The 17,131-nt window shown below is 43.6% G+C and overlaps 1 protein-coding gene across 6 annotated transcripts in view; it reads left to right on the top strand.

The window, feature by feature from the left end:
- The window catches only part of PPP1R1A (protein phosphatase 1 regulatory inhibitor subunit 1A), a 457,483-nt gene that overhangs the window by 380,090 nt on the left and 60,262 nt on the right, over window positions 1-17,131 (top strand). For 5 of the 6 annotated variants that reach the window (XM_063952211.1, XM_063952212.1, XM_063952214.1 and 2 more), the window contains 2 exons: window positions 6,920-6,957; window positions 11,616-11,679. The exons of the other annotated variant lie outside the window; for it this stretch is intronic. In XM_063952211.1, the coding sequence (XP_063808281.1) occupies window positions 6,920-6,957; window positions 11,616-11,679 (102 nt within the window). The remainder of the gene's footprint in view (window positions 1-6,919; window positions 6,958-11,615; window positions 11,680-17,131) is intronic. 6 annotated transcript variants of the gene reach the window in all.

The following is a 17,131-nucleotide window of genomic DNA, read 5'->3' as shown; positions in this document are numbered from 1 at the left end:
TGGTGCCGTACTTACCCGTTGACACGACCTCACCTATCCCTCCGCTAGGGGCTTTCACTAATCTCGTGGGTGTCGCTGTGCCTACTGTGGTCTCTGCTATGGTGGCTGCAAGAGAGAGAGCTGAAATTGTTGCTGAATCGTCTTCTTGATCACACTCCTGAGGAAGGTTCAAAACAGGGTACATCTTGCACGGGTTAATACTTGCATGAGTTATTTGGTTAACATCATTAACATTTACAGGGTTACTAAGAGTTTGTGTTTTACAACCCAGTGCGTTTCTCTCCGCAATCAACTTCTCTCCTGCAATGTATGGTGGAGGAGGAGCTGTGGCAATCAACTTCCTGACTGCCCCAGATCCTGCCGCCAGAGCCAAACCTCTCTGTATCTCACCTTCCTGGTGCCATAACTGTAAACAATCATGATGTTGAATTCGTCTCTTTGTTGATTTTACGAGACATATCCTCCTCCTTAAATTTTGTAACACTTCTGGACTAAAGCTACCTATTCTTGGGAACTTGTCCCTGTCTTGTACAGTCATTCTCTCCCATTCATCACATAAAGATTCGGTGTGAATTCCATATTTTTCACACATTACATATCGTGCCGACCCAACTGGTCGGTTCACAGAATCAACCTGAACCAGGGTTGATCGCCCCCTACCTGAACAAATGGCCCCCATAATCTGCAGGCGTTGCTTATTCCTCCTTGAATATCAAGGCTTTCAGCGAACCCTTACAAACAAACCAAGATGTCCTTGGGCAGGCCGGCGGTGGTGGTTTATCAAGTACCCCACTTACTTCTCGCCCACGTTGGCCTGTGCTGCAATCACTGTAGCCAGAGCTGCTGGACCCAACCTAGGGCCCCTGTGAACCTTTAGTTTACTGGAACATATGAGGGTTACCCGCAGGACACTTACTCTTTCCAGTAAAGTTGGGGTTGTTAGATAGTTCCTGAGTGACCAGCGAACTTCCCTTCCAAAAATAAAAAATTACACAAATCACGTCAGAATGTACAGATAGCGTTTGTGACCACTTTACTCTAATGGTATTAGGTCAGATTACTAACCACTGCACACAATAACGTGCGGTCCAATCGTTCAGTATACGAGCACTACTTGTCATGTACTGAAAGATCAATGGAATCTATGTTTCCGGCTGCGATTCCTTCAGCCAGAGCTTGTATGGCCTATATGGGTTCTGCACCAACACCCCAGGCGTTGTGCCACTGGACTTTTATAGCGGACCTTTTACCTTACGACCTCCTGGTCTTGTTACCTTATGACCTCCTGGTCTTGTTACCTTATGACCTCCTGGTCTTGTTACCTTATGGTCCGCTATACTCTAATGCTCAAATATTATTTAACCAGGGATGCCTCCCTGGCCACCGTATATGTCACTTACACGTATGTCCCTTGACGAGTACCCGGCTTTCCTTTTGGTTCCACCTTAAAGTTATATAAACTTTTGTATACAAAACACACTCACTCAACACATGTACACTTTTGTTTCTATATCTATTTCTGCGCAGAAATTGTCTTTAGGCCAAAAGTGTTACCAATTAGGAGCAGGATCTGTTAAACTAAATTTCCGATTTTCCAAAAATAGATTTGCGTTATTTACCGCTTCGCGTTATCTACCGCTGTGCGTTACTTATCGCCTTGCGCTAATTATCGCTTTGCGCTAATTCAACTTTTTCGTGACTTGAGCTACGTGAGCGTAACCGGACGCTACGTTGCGTAATGAACGCTGCGTGCGTCTGCCTTTTGGATTGCGTACGCTAGTCTTTGTTAGCGACACGTGTACGCAATGCAAAGGATCCACCGTAACACAATATATTTTTATCAATGTAAATGATCCCTGATCATCTACCGCAATCCACACTGACTGCCTTGTATCTCAGACAAACCGTGTGTTGTTCTATACTTTAACTATTACCTCTACTATTAAATAACAGCAAATCTCCTTTTAGCACTTTCTATCAACTATAAAATTTGGCAAACAGGAATAGTGATATACGAAAAATGAAATACACAAGTGAAAAGAAATGCAGGTATGTATGCGTACGCAAGACAAAAGAAAAATAAACAGTTTTAAAAAGACACAAGCGTTTTGTTCTTACTTCCGGTTACCGGGTTCCTTCAGCACTCTTTATCTAAGCGAAGCAGACGCTTATCCCGTCAGCACTGTGAGACACTCCCACCCTTTGCTGGAGGGATAATGTCTGCTGATCTACCTAGTGCAGATATGAGAAGTATAGGACGAGCCCGCAATTGACAATGCTAAATTCCTTTGTCGTATAAACAACCCTTTATGAAGCTAAGAACACTGTACGCTGTTTACTTAAGAAGTACCGTAATGGTACGCTAGTTGCGTAACGATCGCTCAGCCGTAGGCGAGACGCTCAAGCGTCACGTTCGCTCACGGCCCAGGGATCACAGGACACGTTATTGGTTATGTCTAGGGTAATGATTCGCTATGGCGTAGCTTACGCTCGAGACCACGAGGAGGTCACCAGCGATGCAGACGCTCACAACACTATACCTTTATGATAAAACCTTATACCAATGAAATACACTGAATACCTTAATGTGAGTACAGGGTGTAAGTGCAACCTTGTGTAACCTGACTAACTACAAAGCTGCTTGAGCGTCACCGACGCTCAAGTGAACACTTAACACTATAGAAAATACACAGATACTGGTTTAGGTTCCAAGGCCTATTAACTGTATTATATCTAATATACTTGTAAAAGGGGATAACAGTACAAATGATACACTACAATATAACAGAGACTTCCTAACCACAGAACTAAACAATAAATACAAAAAGACAATACTACACTGACCTAAATGCAATACAATACAATACTATCTAATACAATACAATACTAGCCTAGTCTAGGGGAGATATGAGAGAACAGAACAGAGAGAGAGAGAGAGAGATGAGATGAGAGAAATTGGCTCACAGAAAGACAATGATAACGGAGAGAAACTTACGCACAAAGGGTATGATCGCCTGCGCCTCGATATCCAGCTCCCGGCTATCAGCAGATAACCGTTGATGAGAGAGTGAGAGCTGGATGTGGTCGGCCTGCCTATTTATGCCCCACACACAATGTAATCTCCTGGTCCTACAATCCCATTGTCCATTGGCCGAAGGAATTCGGCCCTGCATCATAACAAAAGGTCATAGGGTGATTCATACAGGTGGGCTGTGACGATTTCCAACAGCTCAGGTGGGTGGGAAACTGGGTTTCCCGCCGCATACCTGAGTATGTGTAAATAATAGAAATGGACATAAACTTCTTATGTCCATAACTATTCGCACGAGCGATTAATACGCTCCAAACCAACACCGGAATATTGCTAATTAAATACTCTTCCGATGGGTACCAAACACTGCTGTAGGATTCCTGTTAGACCCTTTGTACGATATAAAGAGGGATTCCTCAGCTCTGGGACATTGTATTTTAACCAAACTTTCAGAATCTATCAAAGGGACCATGATCTATAAACTACATTAATTGTGAACATTTGTAACGAATGAGTCGCACGCTACGACTACATAAACTCTACCGTAAATACGCATACCGCGCCTGCGAGTGCACGTTATTGCGGGTATGCGAATCCACGGGAGAGCGCATGCACGCGCAGCGCGGACCAGTGTGCGGTGCAAATATGGCAACGTGCATTGAGACATTTTTCTGACTTTGACAGCGATCATACAACTACAAATTTGAATCAGCCCTATTGTAAGGGCGAAGACTGGAATAGATTACTTTGGTTTTCCGTCAGTTTTGCAGAACTGCTGTTCTCTCCGATAGCCTGTCTCTAGGTTGACAGTGTCTAGGTCGACCACTATTGGTCGACAGTAACTAGGTTGACAGGGTCTCTAGGTTGACATTTTCTTGGTCATCAGGTCAAAAGGTCGAAATGAAAATTTTTTTTTTTTTTTCCTTTTTTTCCCCCTTTACCATACTTTACGATCCACGTGGACTACGATTGGGAACGGTAACCTGCCCGAAGCATGACGAGCCATGCGAGGGACACGGTGCACTAATTGGGGTTCCCGGTCACTGTATGGCGAAAACGACACCAAAAAGATTAAAAAACTCATGTTGACCTTTTGACCTGTGGACCTAGACCATGTCGACCTGGGGACCCTGTCGTCCTAGAATCCCTGTCGACCTAGTTACTGTCGACCAATAGTGGTCGACCTAGACACTGTCGACCTAAGTGTGGTCGACCTTCAATACCACACCCGTTCTCTCCCTATGGAGCCTTGACAAGCTAGTTTCTGACCCTTACATCATTAATTTGTTTGTGTCTGAAAATAAGTTTCTATCTTATGCCCTGTTTCTTTGATGACAAATATATATTTCATATTAGAATGTTGTCACTGTAGAATAATAATCACTCCTTGCTGTATAAAGGTAGCTGTAGTACATGTCCCCTGTAACCTGCACATCACTCTGATCCCTCTGACAGACTGATGTACCCCTCATTCTTGATGCCTGTGTTGTGATGGGCATGAGATACTTGGCATCTTACGATTACAGATGGAGCTTTGTATTCAGTGAACAGTGGGATTTCTCCTATAAAGGGATTAAACTAATCATGGTCTGAGATCCCTTAGATCAAGCTCACACCAACTGCTCCGGGACTGTTTGTCTTATTGTGGGAGATATTCCAGTACAATGGACTTCTCCCAGTATGCACAGCAATACTCCAATGAGGCATTATTCTAACCACATCTTAGGAATTATTTACAGCAGAGAAAACAAGATAAACAAAGTATTTTATTTCTGTCCTAATACAGCACAAAAAGTGGCAAGTAGATTTTTCTTCAAAATAGAGTAAATCTCATTTTGTAGTTGCGGACTGTGATAGGCATTTAAATATACTTATCAGCCAGTGGCGGCTCCAGAGCTGGGGCTGCAGCACAGTCCAAAATCCAAATAGGGAAACCACACCAACTGCCACCCTAAATGCTGTCAAACATCGGTGTCCAGGACTCACTGGTAGTTGGTGTGGCTCCCCTGTTTGGATTTTGGACTGCGCTGCAGCCTCACCTCTGCAGCTGCCACTGCTTTCAGCAGTCACCATTTTTGGGGAGAGTGTGCCACTTTGTTGTCACCATAAGGCACTGGAATTACATTTTTGATATGTACAGTACGTGCATATTAGTATGTATGTCCCAAATATCCAGATTTACAGTGCACAATCCCAATATGAGGTACAGTATCTATCCAGCCATCCTACCTGTGGCCATTTTATTCCTGCAGTGGAAAAGGTGATACATTTCTCCCGTTCACCACAATGTACATCAGTAGCATCAAAGAATGAATGTTTGCAAGAAATATGAGGTGGCTAAGTGGCAGCCAGGTACTTCACTGGCATACCTCCCAACTGCCCCGATTTTCGCGGGACAGGCCCCTTTGTTTAGGGACTGCCCCAACCGCGGGCCGCAGTTCCAGCGGTGGTGAGGGGGGGGGGCAGTTGGGAGGCTCCTGTCACTGCTGCTCTGCTCAGCGGTAAATAGACGCTGTGCAATAGAGGGAGAGGGGGCATACCAGCAGCTCACAGGGCAAAAGAGTGCGTAACTCACGATTGTGGCTCTGCCGCGAGGCCACCACCCTTTCACAGGCCACACCTCCTTTTTGAGCGGCCCCCGCGCGACAAGGTCCCGCTTTCTGCTCTTATGAAGTTGGGAGGTATGCACTGGTGCTAAACGCGTCATCGGGGATGGGGACGTGTCCATGCTTCCTGTCTTGTTTCCTGGATCTAGAATATTGTGGGGGTATATATTTGGCTGGTATGTATTGGGTGGGTGACAGCTGAATTCTTTAAATTAACTTTAAAAAAGACTTAATAAACCTGTACTGGCCTGGTTCACAGATCTCTCTTCCAAGAGATGAAGAGGGGGAGGTATGAAGAGAAGAGGTAGGAGTGGCTTAAAGATGCCACTTGCATATTAAGTGGATGATGTGACAAGGTGTACGATGCTAAATTCGTCATCACTGCCTTGTCCAATCAGATCAGTTGCATGTTTAGAGGCAGAAACATTTGCTCCCCAATTGTACATAGGAAGGGACATTGTTAAAGAAGAGTATTTATGTGCATATGATCATTTGGATGCATCTCAAGATTTTTCAAGCTTCAGAACAGTAGCATTTGCGGCAGGCACATTACAGGTGTACACATGTAAATACCTGTTGCCCAAGTTCACATAAAAAAGTGACTTGATAGTGTAAGGTTGGCCAACCGTCCCGTTGACCAATCTACTAATTTGGTAGGCTATGCACACTTACCAATTGGCCGCTCAATATCTCTGGCCAGACACCATAACTGGCCGGGCATTTAAATTTGCATGCCCAGTTGTGGTGTTATTGTCGGCGGATCGTGTGGCCAGCATAACGGGCCGGTCTCCCCAGGGCCAGTGCTAGGATTCTCTGCATCCTAGGCAAATCATTTGCATATTGCCCCAGCTCCCCCGGAAGGTCCAGGAGAGTAGGTAAATATTATTTGAATATGTAAATTTGTTGATTTGTATGTAGGGGAATAATGGGTACATGTAATTATATCTGCCCTTGTGTATACCCCCTGACTGGGGTTATTTGTACATTGGCATTATTCCAGCGTTCTTAGCATTCATATACTGTACATGTGCTCACTGTGAACACATTGAAGTGACTGGAGAACACTACTTCCCTGTCATAGGGGGAAAATAGAGCTCTCAAAACGCATTATGCCGGTGTGGAACGTTCCACCATTTACTAAATGGGGCTATGAATGAGGTGAAATGCTTCAATTCGCTCTTTCACCATATACTCACTAACTGGACATTTATTTTAAATTTTAAATTGCAATGATTTGTGCAAATTTATTTTACTTAATTACTTGTATTTATTTCACCAACAGAAATAGATGAAGAACGTATCCCAAATAATTTGCAAAAGGTATGTTTTTAAATGTAAGATAGTGTCAGTAGACTGTAGGGTGATATTAACCCCTGAGGTCTATTCCTCAGTCACATGATCTTCTGTCAGATGAAACACTGCATGCTGTAACACTCTGGAAGCCTGATATCTCTCTCTCCTGTGTAGAAGAGCATGTTACTTTACGACTGTGCCCTAGAGAAAAGAAAAGCCTGGAGGGATTCGTGGGCTGCACAGGATAAAATTACAGCTTACTGATTTACTTACTTCTCAGTTTTAGGATTTGACATTAGAGAAGTGCTCATAAGAATTAGTCTTCCTTAAGCTGGAAAAATATAAATATCTTGATATATCAGCATGTGCATGTCTTCCAGCAGTCTTCCAGTGGTCAAGAAATGAGTATAATTAACATGCTTCAGAAATAACAGTGGAGTGGAATAGATGTAACAATTTCTGTAGGTAATGAAGGGCAGATTCTGAGTTGCATGCAGAAGCGAACGCAGCAGCGTGTATTGATGCTCGTCCATCTGTGAGTTTATGCAAATAGCATGCGGCCAAATGTGCAAGGACTGAGATGCCCACTTTTAGTGTCAGTGCACACTATAACAGGGGCGGGCGGAGTGGGACAGCGGGTAAGTTTGTACCAAGCCAGTCCCATTCTCCTCCTCTGCCGGTCCGGCTTACCCTGCTTGCCGGGCCGGCCCACCCTGCCAACCAGTCCGAGCTGATTCTTGTGTCTGCCTTGCCGGCTGCTGCACTTGCGGGATTTCTGTTCCACACTGTGGAATGCATACTGGAAGTTGTCATTGGCTCCGGCTAGCGGGTAATTCCGGGTACCATTAGCTGGGAACAGCGGCATAGTGTTGGTGCTGCTACTCCCTTATTAATAGCACCATCCTTGCAATGCTTATATTGCCAATGCCTGAAAGCCAGTGTGCGGTTGGAGTGTTATACACTACCTTCCCCTCTGCCTCAGGGACATACACTCCCCACCCTACCTCCCGGCCCCCTAGATACAGTGCACCCCCAACCCAGAGACATATACTGTACTCTCTTTCACATCTCCCACCCAGAAGACAGGGACATACGCTGAATGCTCTACCCCACCAGCCCCAGGGAAATACATTGCCCGCTCAACCCACCCAGACCAAACCTGGAGACATACACTACCCTCACCACCACCCTCCCAATGTCCCCAGGGACGTACACTCCCTGCCCCCTAGACACAGTGCCCCCAGCCCAGGGATATACACTCCCCACTCTACCTCCTGCCCCCCCTGGAAAAAATTAGCCCCGCCAAACCAGGGACTTACATTATACACCCTACCATCACCACCCCCCTCCTCAGCCCCAGGGACGTACACTGCCTGTTCTAACCCCTCAACCCCAGAGAATCCACATACACTGACTGACCTAACCCACCTCCTGGCCGAAGGGACATACACTGCCTGCTTGACCCCTCAAACCCACCTTGCCCCCCAATCCTGACCCCAGTGACAAATACCCCATCCTACTCCCTAGACCCCGAGACATACAGTACACCCCCCGGCACATACATTAACCACACTGCCCCCCTGCCTCTGGTACATATACTACCCACCCGAAGGGGCATACACTACATGTTTCCCCAGCCCAAGGGAAATAAATCACCCACCTTGCCCCCCAACCCCCGGATGCTGCCTGCAAGTCAGTTGGGTCCAGCTAATTCTTCTTGCAGAGCCTGTGTTGGTACTGTTGCCATTCTGGTCACCTCAGTGATCACAATAAACTACAGTTTTCAACGGCTGTTGTGCCAGGAGCTAAACTGCCAAATACACATCACTTTTGGGGAAAGAGACAAGCATGTCAGCCATTACTGCCGAAACATCTTCTGTGAGGGACTGGGGCAATTATGTATGGTTAACTTTATTCCTGTGGGGGCCAATGTGTTTTATTTTATGTGGGAGCCAATGTGTTTTATTTTCTGTGGGGGTCATTGTGTTTGTTTGTTTTTTTGTGAGTGCAAATGTGTATGTTTTTTTCCTGTGGTAACCAATGTGTTTTAGATTTTTTCTTGTGAGGTCCAATGTGTTTTAGTTTTTTTCTTGTGAGGTCCAATATGTTTTAGTTTTTTCTTGTGGGGACAAATGTATTTTGTTTTTGTTTTTTACTGTGGGGGCCAATGTGTTCTTCTTTTTGTCAGTAGGGACCAATGATTTAGTTTTTTTTCCTGTGGGGGGCAATGTGTCTGTGTTTCATTTTCCTGTGGGGGCCATTGTGGATTTTTTTTCTTGTTGGGACCATTGTGTTTTATTTTTTCCTATCTGGGCTATTGTGTTTTACTTTTTTCCTGTTGGGAGGCCATTGTGCTTTATGTTCTTGCTATTGAGGCCAATGTATTTTATTTTTTCCTACTGATGCCATTGTGCTTTATTGTTTTCCTGTGGCCATGTTTTTTATTTTATTCTTGTGCTATGTTTCTCATTTGCGCTTGCGTCTAAGTTGCTTTGTGCATGCATTCCCAGTGGTGTTCGTACAGAGTTGCAGCACAGATTCAGATCCACGCACCAAGAACTGTATTAGAAATGTGTTGGGCAGTCACAGGGGGTTGGCTGATCAGACTCAGATGTAACGTAGTGTGGGCGTGTAGCTGAAAGTGTTTGCATATATAGATGCTGAATTGCTCACACTGGAAGCCATACTCAGATGACTGATCTGCACCTAGCACAGGGCTGGTGACATTTTCAATGGTGCAACTGATGGTGATGTGCAAAGATGCACAAAGCATGATTGCAGCGTCTGTAGGCACTGACCGTGGACAGATGTACACCAGGGAAGGGCATTGTAGCGGCATTAGCATAAAGTTGCAGTCACAACTGCAGCAAAAAAATGCAAGGAAGGCAGCAACAGCTTGTAACTCAGAATCAGGCCCTATGAGGAGGGATTCCGCCCCCCTCTACAGATCCTGCGTACGTTAGGGCTGCTTCCATAAATTTACTGGGCTGGTTTTCCATCTCAATCCTCTCCTGCACTGTAATGCAGATATATACATCCTTACTGTATATGCCACCATCAGTCACATCATTAAAAATTGTACTATCCCTATGGTAAGTATAATCTCTCCGTCTGACCACGGCCTCCTATGCTGCAGCTGTGTGCCTGGGAACTGATACGCCCATGACACTCACGCCCACTGCATGGACTATTTTTGCATATACTACTAACCACCTCCTAGTCACCGCTAAGGAACAACCATTACTTTTCCGCCATCTTTCTGATACCATCTGAATCGATTGCGACAGTACTGGTAAGGCCTGCACTATAGGGTTTTTTAGAATTCTTTGCATATGTGCAGTTGCAAATAATCGCTAAAACTGCGCAAATATCGGCATTGCGTGCAACTCAGAATCAGGCCTGGATCTCTTTATTTCCCAACGAACATGTTATTTTAGTCTGGTACAGATACTAGCGAATGGCACCCATTGTTTGTGCGGTAGTATGAGAAACAGCAGAGCTAACATTATTGTATAAATGTATGCCATACTATTGATAGATCTCCAGAGGTTTTAAGATGACTGTTGAGTTTATGAGGGCTCCAACCACAACCTCTATCCCAGTGGTTCTCAAACTCGGTCCTCAGGACCCCACACGGTTCATGTTTTCCATGTCACCCAGCAGACGCACTGTGTATCACCAACTGCCACATTTTAAAAATCTACAGGTGACCTGCAAAACATGAACCGTGTGGGGTCCTGAGGACCGAGTTTGAGAACCTGTGCCTATCCTGTATGTCATCACTGTGGATAGTTATGTGTTTATTTAGGCAACCTTTGAATTTCAAAATTCCTTGTTTATGGCATCCATTACTTTACCCAGGCGAATTGTTTAAGATCTGTTTTTGATGGTGTACTTGTATTTATGAACTGACAAATAGCTACGTTTACTTATTTTGGGTCATAGTTGAGCCTCTTAAAGTGTTTGTCATGTTTTGGGCAACGCACTCTCTAATTGTGTCCTCCACATACAAATGTAGCCATGTTCATCTTACCTGCGATGAGGCATATAGCATCACGGCATGCTAGGCTGCGACTGTTCGCAGTCGGCGATTGCTTCATTCATTCCTTTAGGAATGAATGAACCGATTGACGGCTGCGAATAGTCGCAGCTTGGCACGCCATGTAGCAAGACATGTTGCAGCATGCTGCATCGCAGTAAGACAAGCATGGCTACATCTGTAGTATCTGAGCCGTTAACTGATTGCAGATCTAGTCTTCTACTTTGCCTCCTCATCCTAGAAATCCTAGCCCCAGACAGGATCCACTGGATTTCAAGGGAAGCTACAGACTCTGTCAGTGTACCAGTCCGAGGTCATAATAGTCATTTTTTCATTGTTATAGTATAATGTATATTGAATATTCATATATACACGTAGGTTCCTCTAAATGTACCTACATTGCAAATGTTACTGTATTTTAGTTGAAAAAGTTTAAAATTAATAAAAAGACCAGTAGAAAACCGGAGAATTACAGAGCTAGAGATAACATCATCGTTAGTATAAGATAAGTTCCTATTGATTACATTGCTTGCTAATTACAACTGCTTCCGTTCTAAAAATGACTTAATGATTAATTCCTGCATCACATTTACTAAGAATGTTAAACTGATGTCTGATAGCGTGGTTACCTTTTTGTCTCTTACAGTCTACACTGTCTATGTCCCCACATCAAAGGAAAAAAGTAACTCGCACAACACCTACTATGAAAGGTACTAAGTTACTTACTGTCAGCTAAAGACTTCTGTATGCCGGCGTGTGTGTGTCTGTGTACGTGTCTGTGTGTGTGTCTGTGTGTGTATACATGTGTGTGTTTTTCATTTTTTTTGTGCTCATTATCGGAATGAAATTCCTATGGACACAACTGCATGAATCTATCTGTTGTACAATAACATTAATACGGTCTTCCATAGAAAAGGGTATTCGGATGACAGGAAGACAAGCAATAGGTCGACACCAAAGGCTAATCATGCATGTGGTCGACATGGTCAAAAAGTCAACAGGTTGAAATGGTCGACACTGCATATGGTCCACATGAGTTTTGAGAATTTTTTATCACTAGTTGGACTTTTTTTTATATTTTACCATCCACGTGGACTACAATTGTAACCTGTGCCAAGTGAGCGAGGCACCTTGCCCAAAACATGGCGAGCGATGCACTCTTTGGGGGACTATGTGCTGGAAGGGAAATTTTTACACAATTTAAAAAACTACAACCTCATGTCGACCATTTAAGCGTCAATCTGCCGACCTTTTGACCATGTCGTCCTTGTGCACGCCGACCATTTGGTGTCAACCTTCTGACTGTCGACCAGTTGATCCATAACCATAGAAAAGGCAGTTGTCAATCTTACAAACCAGAGAAACCTTCACTCTCTGTGAATGTCTCTGGAAATGTGAGCAATTATTTTCAATTGGAGACAAATAAAACATATTGTAAACCATGTAACTTAACCATCTCTATTTCTTTGTGATATGGGGTGGTTTATATAGAAAAAATGGTACTGTGATGTGAGAGATATAATGGAATATCAGCCAGTTACAGCTCAGACTGTCAGTCTATAGGATAGATTTCTCAAAGGGAGAAAAGCCCTTTCTCAAGCTAAACAGGTGTTGTTGCCGGATATAGGGCTTCTACTTATCTGTCACGGTTTTACTGCTCGCTATTCCTGGAGAGAGGATTTGTCTATTTAAAGGTTTATTTTGGTACAAGTATCACTGCAATTCTCTTGTTATTGATATTTTAGGATGGCTATAACAGGAAATAATAGATGGAAATATGATTTATTTAACTAAATATTCTGTTTACTCTTTTAGTTCAATTTGAATTTTTGTTTACTTTTTATTTTTTTACAAAAATGTTTCTACTAAGTGGTACTAGAAGCCCAAGTCTGAGGTTCTAATCGGTTCATGCATGTGCAGATGCCCTCATACTACCCTGATTAAGTGGTAAATTAATACTTACTGCTGCCATCCAATATTAATGAGGTAGGTAAGTTATACTGATAAATTAAAGTAAAAGGGATATTTCTACAATCAGTTATAGAAAACCTGTCCTACTGCTGAATATTAATAAATAGACACATGGGGGGAATTCGATTGTTATTGCCACCCGATCTCCCATCTAAAGTGACGTTGCACACTGTAGGCGCATTGCAAGCTGAAATGCAGGTGCGGGTAGCTGGTGACGGCTGACAGAAACAACACTTGAGTAGCTCCGTCGGGCCGCTGGAGAGACAGCTGCCGGCGCTAACAATTGCATTCCATCCATACTGTATATGTGTGTATTCTTATAGCATATGCTTTTTACTGAAAGAGAGAATTTAGCGTCAGATAGAAACCTATGTGCCCGTGTAGTCTGCCCCTTTTTCTTTTCTCCTTTTGGTAACTTCAATCTTATTTGTTCTAGATCTTTGTAAGCATATTTTTATGCCTATTCCAAGTGTGTTTAAATTGTTCTACTGTCTTAGCCTCTACCACCTCTGCTGGGAGGCTATTACACTTATCCACTACCCTTTCTATGAAGTCATTTTTCCTCATACTGTATTTCCCCTGAAAATACCTCCCTCAGCATGTCTCCGTGTTCTAATACTTCTCTACCATTGAAGAATATCTCCCTCTTGAACCTTGTTAAAAACATATACATATTAAGATCTCTTTGGCTTGCCAGGTAAGTTTTGTGCTATAGGTCATGCACCATTTTATTTGCCCTTCTTTGTACGGTCTCTAATGCACACCATTCTAGACGAGGCTGTATCAATGACCTACTGTATACCGTAGCATTATAACTTCTATCTTTCTGCTACTGATTCCTCTCCCTATGCAACCAAGCATCTGACTAGCCTTTCTCATTGCTTTGTTACATTGCACCTGCCTACAAGTCATCTGAAATGAAGACTCCTAAATCCCTTTCCTCCTCTGTAGTTTCCATTACAGTACCATTCATACTATATTCATACTTGCCTACTTTGCTGCCCCCTCCTCCGGGAGGTGGCAGCATGGTAGGCGCTTGGGGGCATGGCCGACGTCAAGGTGGGCTGTCCGGGTGCGTGGCTGGTGGAAAGATAGGCTGTGCAGGGCGTGGCTGGCATGGAGGTGGGCGGTCAGGGGGCGTAGCACCATCGTGACTCCGCCCCCACTCTGCAGTGCAGAGAAAACAGGCACTGTAGAGCAGTGGGTGGAGTTCAGTGCGAATCGTGTCATCAAATGCAGGCTATTCCCACTCAGTTGGTGGGTACACGCCACCAACCAAGTGGGAATAAAACAAGTGATGAGTGAAGCGAGCCACCGGACCAGATGCCTGGTAGCAGCGATCCTGCGAGTGGACTCGCTGCTTCGCCGCTGTGATTTTGGCAGACGGGATGCCACTGTCGTTATACTGACAGCCGGCATCCCGTCTACCGGTAAAACATACTGAACCCGTGTTTGACCCACACTTGGGTTATTGGGTTAGGTAAAGTGAAGATAAATCTGATTTATCAATCCACATTCCAGTAAATAACATAAGATTTTAACAACATACAACACGTGGTTAAGGGGTACATTTACTAAGCAGTGATAAGAATGGAGAAGTGAGCCAGTGGAGAAATTTCCCCATCAACCAATCAGCATCTCTGTATAATTTTATAGTATGCAAATTATAGATGTTACTTAAGTGCTGATTGTTTGCCATGGGCACTTCTCCAATGGCTCACTTCTCCGCTCTTATCACTGCTTAGTAAATGTCCCCCTTAGAGCAGTAAATGCCTGTTAGCGGTGTATGCTTTTTTAATTACAATATTATGTGCTGAGGTTAAATTGTGTAATATATCCAACAACGCGCCATTCAGAAGGCAGTATTGGTAAAATTGTTTCTAAGCAAGTTTGTAGGTTCTGAAGAGGCAACGGAGGGAGGAAAAACCATTCCTTACTCACTATGGTAAACAGTCTGAAAATAAGATCTGCAGAGTACACAGGGCTTGAAGCAATTTTGCAATTTTCAAATGCACATCTGACTTTTCAAGTCCATTAGACAGCGGATGAGTCACATCTTGTGCAATGGAAAGCAATCTCCATTGTATAAAGGCAAAATAGAATAATATATGACACCAGGTGCTGAGGGTAAGTCTCCGTAAGCAGAAGAGCTGTAACAGCTTAAAAAATAGATGATGGCTGTGCCCCTGCTGGCTAGAACATTGTACATCCTATACTTTATTGTGTCCGTGGTGGTTTTTAAGATATTCATAAAGATACCCACGGTGAGAGCTTTTCCATCAATACCCGATATATTTCTACACGTTTTCATAAGTAATTTTTTCTGTGTTTTTCTAATAAATGCATTTACAGATTCTCTGTAGTTTTACTGTCTAATGTATTTATTTCATATATTTCAATATTAATTACAACCACATTATCAATGACAAGAAATGGTTGAGTGCAATGAACCACGTTTATTAGGCAGCATTATACGGTTAAAGACCTGTCGGAGAAGCAGTTGAAAGGCGTTATGTATCCACTCCCACATAGGCGAGGTTAGAGACTAAAGTTTACACACGTGGCTAAAGTCCCCATAACACCAGAACTATTGCGCATGATATCGATATATCAGATCGTTATATCTTTAGTGAAAGTGCAAATCGTTTGTATTTCACTAACGATATGCGGTCCCGCGGGTCGTTTGATGTATCTTTAGATCTTCCCTGCTGCAGGGAAGATCTTGAGCTCTTGTTAGTGACAGCATGCTCCTGGATGTGGCCACTCCTCAGATCTTAAGATCTACCTTAAGCTCTACCTTTATGTGTATGCACACAGGGGAGCCGCCGGGAAGTTTAGGTAAATCTTAAAGACTTGCATCTTTTACAAATCTTTCTAGTGTGTGGACACCTTAACACTATTGTGTACCGTCTGTTTATTTTATTATGCCAGTATGGGGGTGAAGTTCCCCTTTTACAATAAAATTGCTCTGTTAGACGGTCCCTAAATTCAGAATGAGTGGGTAAATGCGCAGATGCTAACTAGGGCACAGACATCCCCACTGAGGACAAAGTAAAGGGTGTAGATTTCACCATAAGGGAAAGCTAACGTTACCATAAAACCATATCAGATAGTGGATATACCTGGAAGCAGTGACTCCACACATATAACTGCCTATTGACTCTCAGTGTATGTTTCAATTTGTCGTAGCATTTTGATAGCCGGGTAATATTATTTGATTGGTTATACTGGCAAGGGAAGGCATGGTGGCACAATACTTCATACCTGCTTCTTTGTGGGAGATAATGGAGGAGAGGTCCAGGGGACTCAGACCAGTCCGTGGCACTGCCTGGTCTGAGTCCCATTATTGCCAATGTATGAAGCACCACAAATATGATAAATATGGTGCCGCATGTCACACAGACCCTCCAACATTTTACACAGGATAATCGGTGCAAATTAGGAAAGGGGGCATGGCCACGGGTAAAGTGGATGTGGCCACACCCCTTTTCCTATACTTTCAATGGAAGTTTGAAGAGCCAAAAATCGGTACAGACCATAAAAAAAAGGTACTGTACCTGGTAAAAAGGTACAGTTGGAGGGTATGATGTCACAGTGTTGGATACATAGTGGGCAGCATTGGGCACGTGTGCACTGCATGCCCCGCCCATTATAGATACACTACTGACATACAGTTGTGCTCATAAGTTTACATACCCTAGCAGAATTTGTGATTTTCTGGCCATTTGTCAGAGAATATGAATGATAACTCACAAACTTTTCTTTCACTCATCGTTAGTTGTTGGGTGAAGGCATTTATTGTAAAACAACTGTGTTTACTCTTTTTAAATCATAATAACAACAGAAACTACCCAAATGACCCTGATCAAACGTTTACATACGCTGGAGATTTTGGCCTGATAACATGCACACAAGTTGACACAAACGGGTTTGAATGGCTACTAAAGGTAACCATCCTCACCTGTGATCTGTTTGCTTGTAATCAGTGTGTGTGTGTGTGTGTGTGTGTGTGTGTGTGTGTGTGTGTGTGTGTGTGTATAAAAGGTCAGTGAGTTTCTGGACTCCTGAAAGACCCTTGCATCTTTCATCCAGTGCTGCACTGACGTGTCTTGATTCTGAGTCATGGGGAAAGCAAAAGAATTGTCAAAGGATCTGCGGGAAAAGGTAATTGAACTGTATAAAACAGGAAAG

The sequence above is a fragment of the Pseudophryne corroboree genome, chromosome 2 (genome assembly GCF_028390025.1).
Source record: "Pseudophryne corroboree isolate aPseCor3 chromosome 2, aPseCor3.hap2, whole genome shotgun sequence".
Classification (NCBI taxonomy): Eukaryota; Metazoa; Chordata; class Amphibia; order Anura; family Myobatrachidae; genus Pseudophryne; species Pseudophryne corroboree.
The sequence above is the reverse complement of the archived record's forward strand: the minus strand, read 5'-3'. Positions and strand labels throughout refer to the sequence as shown.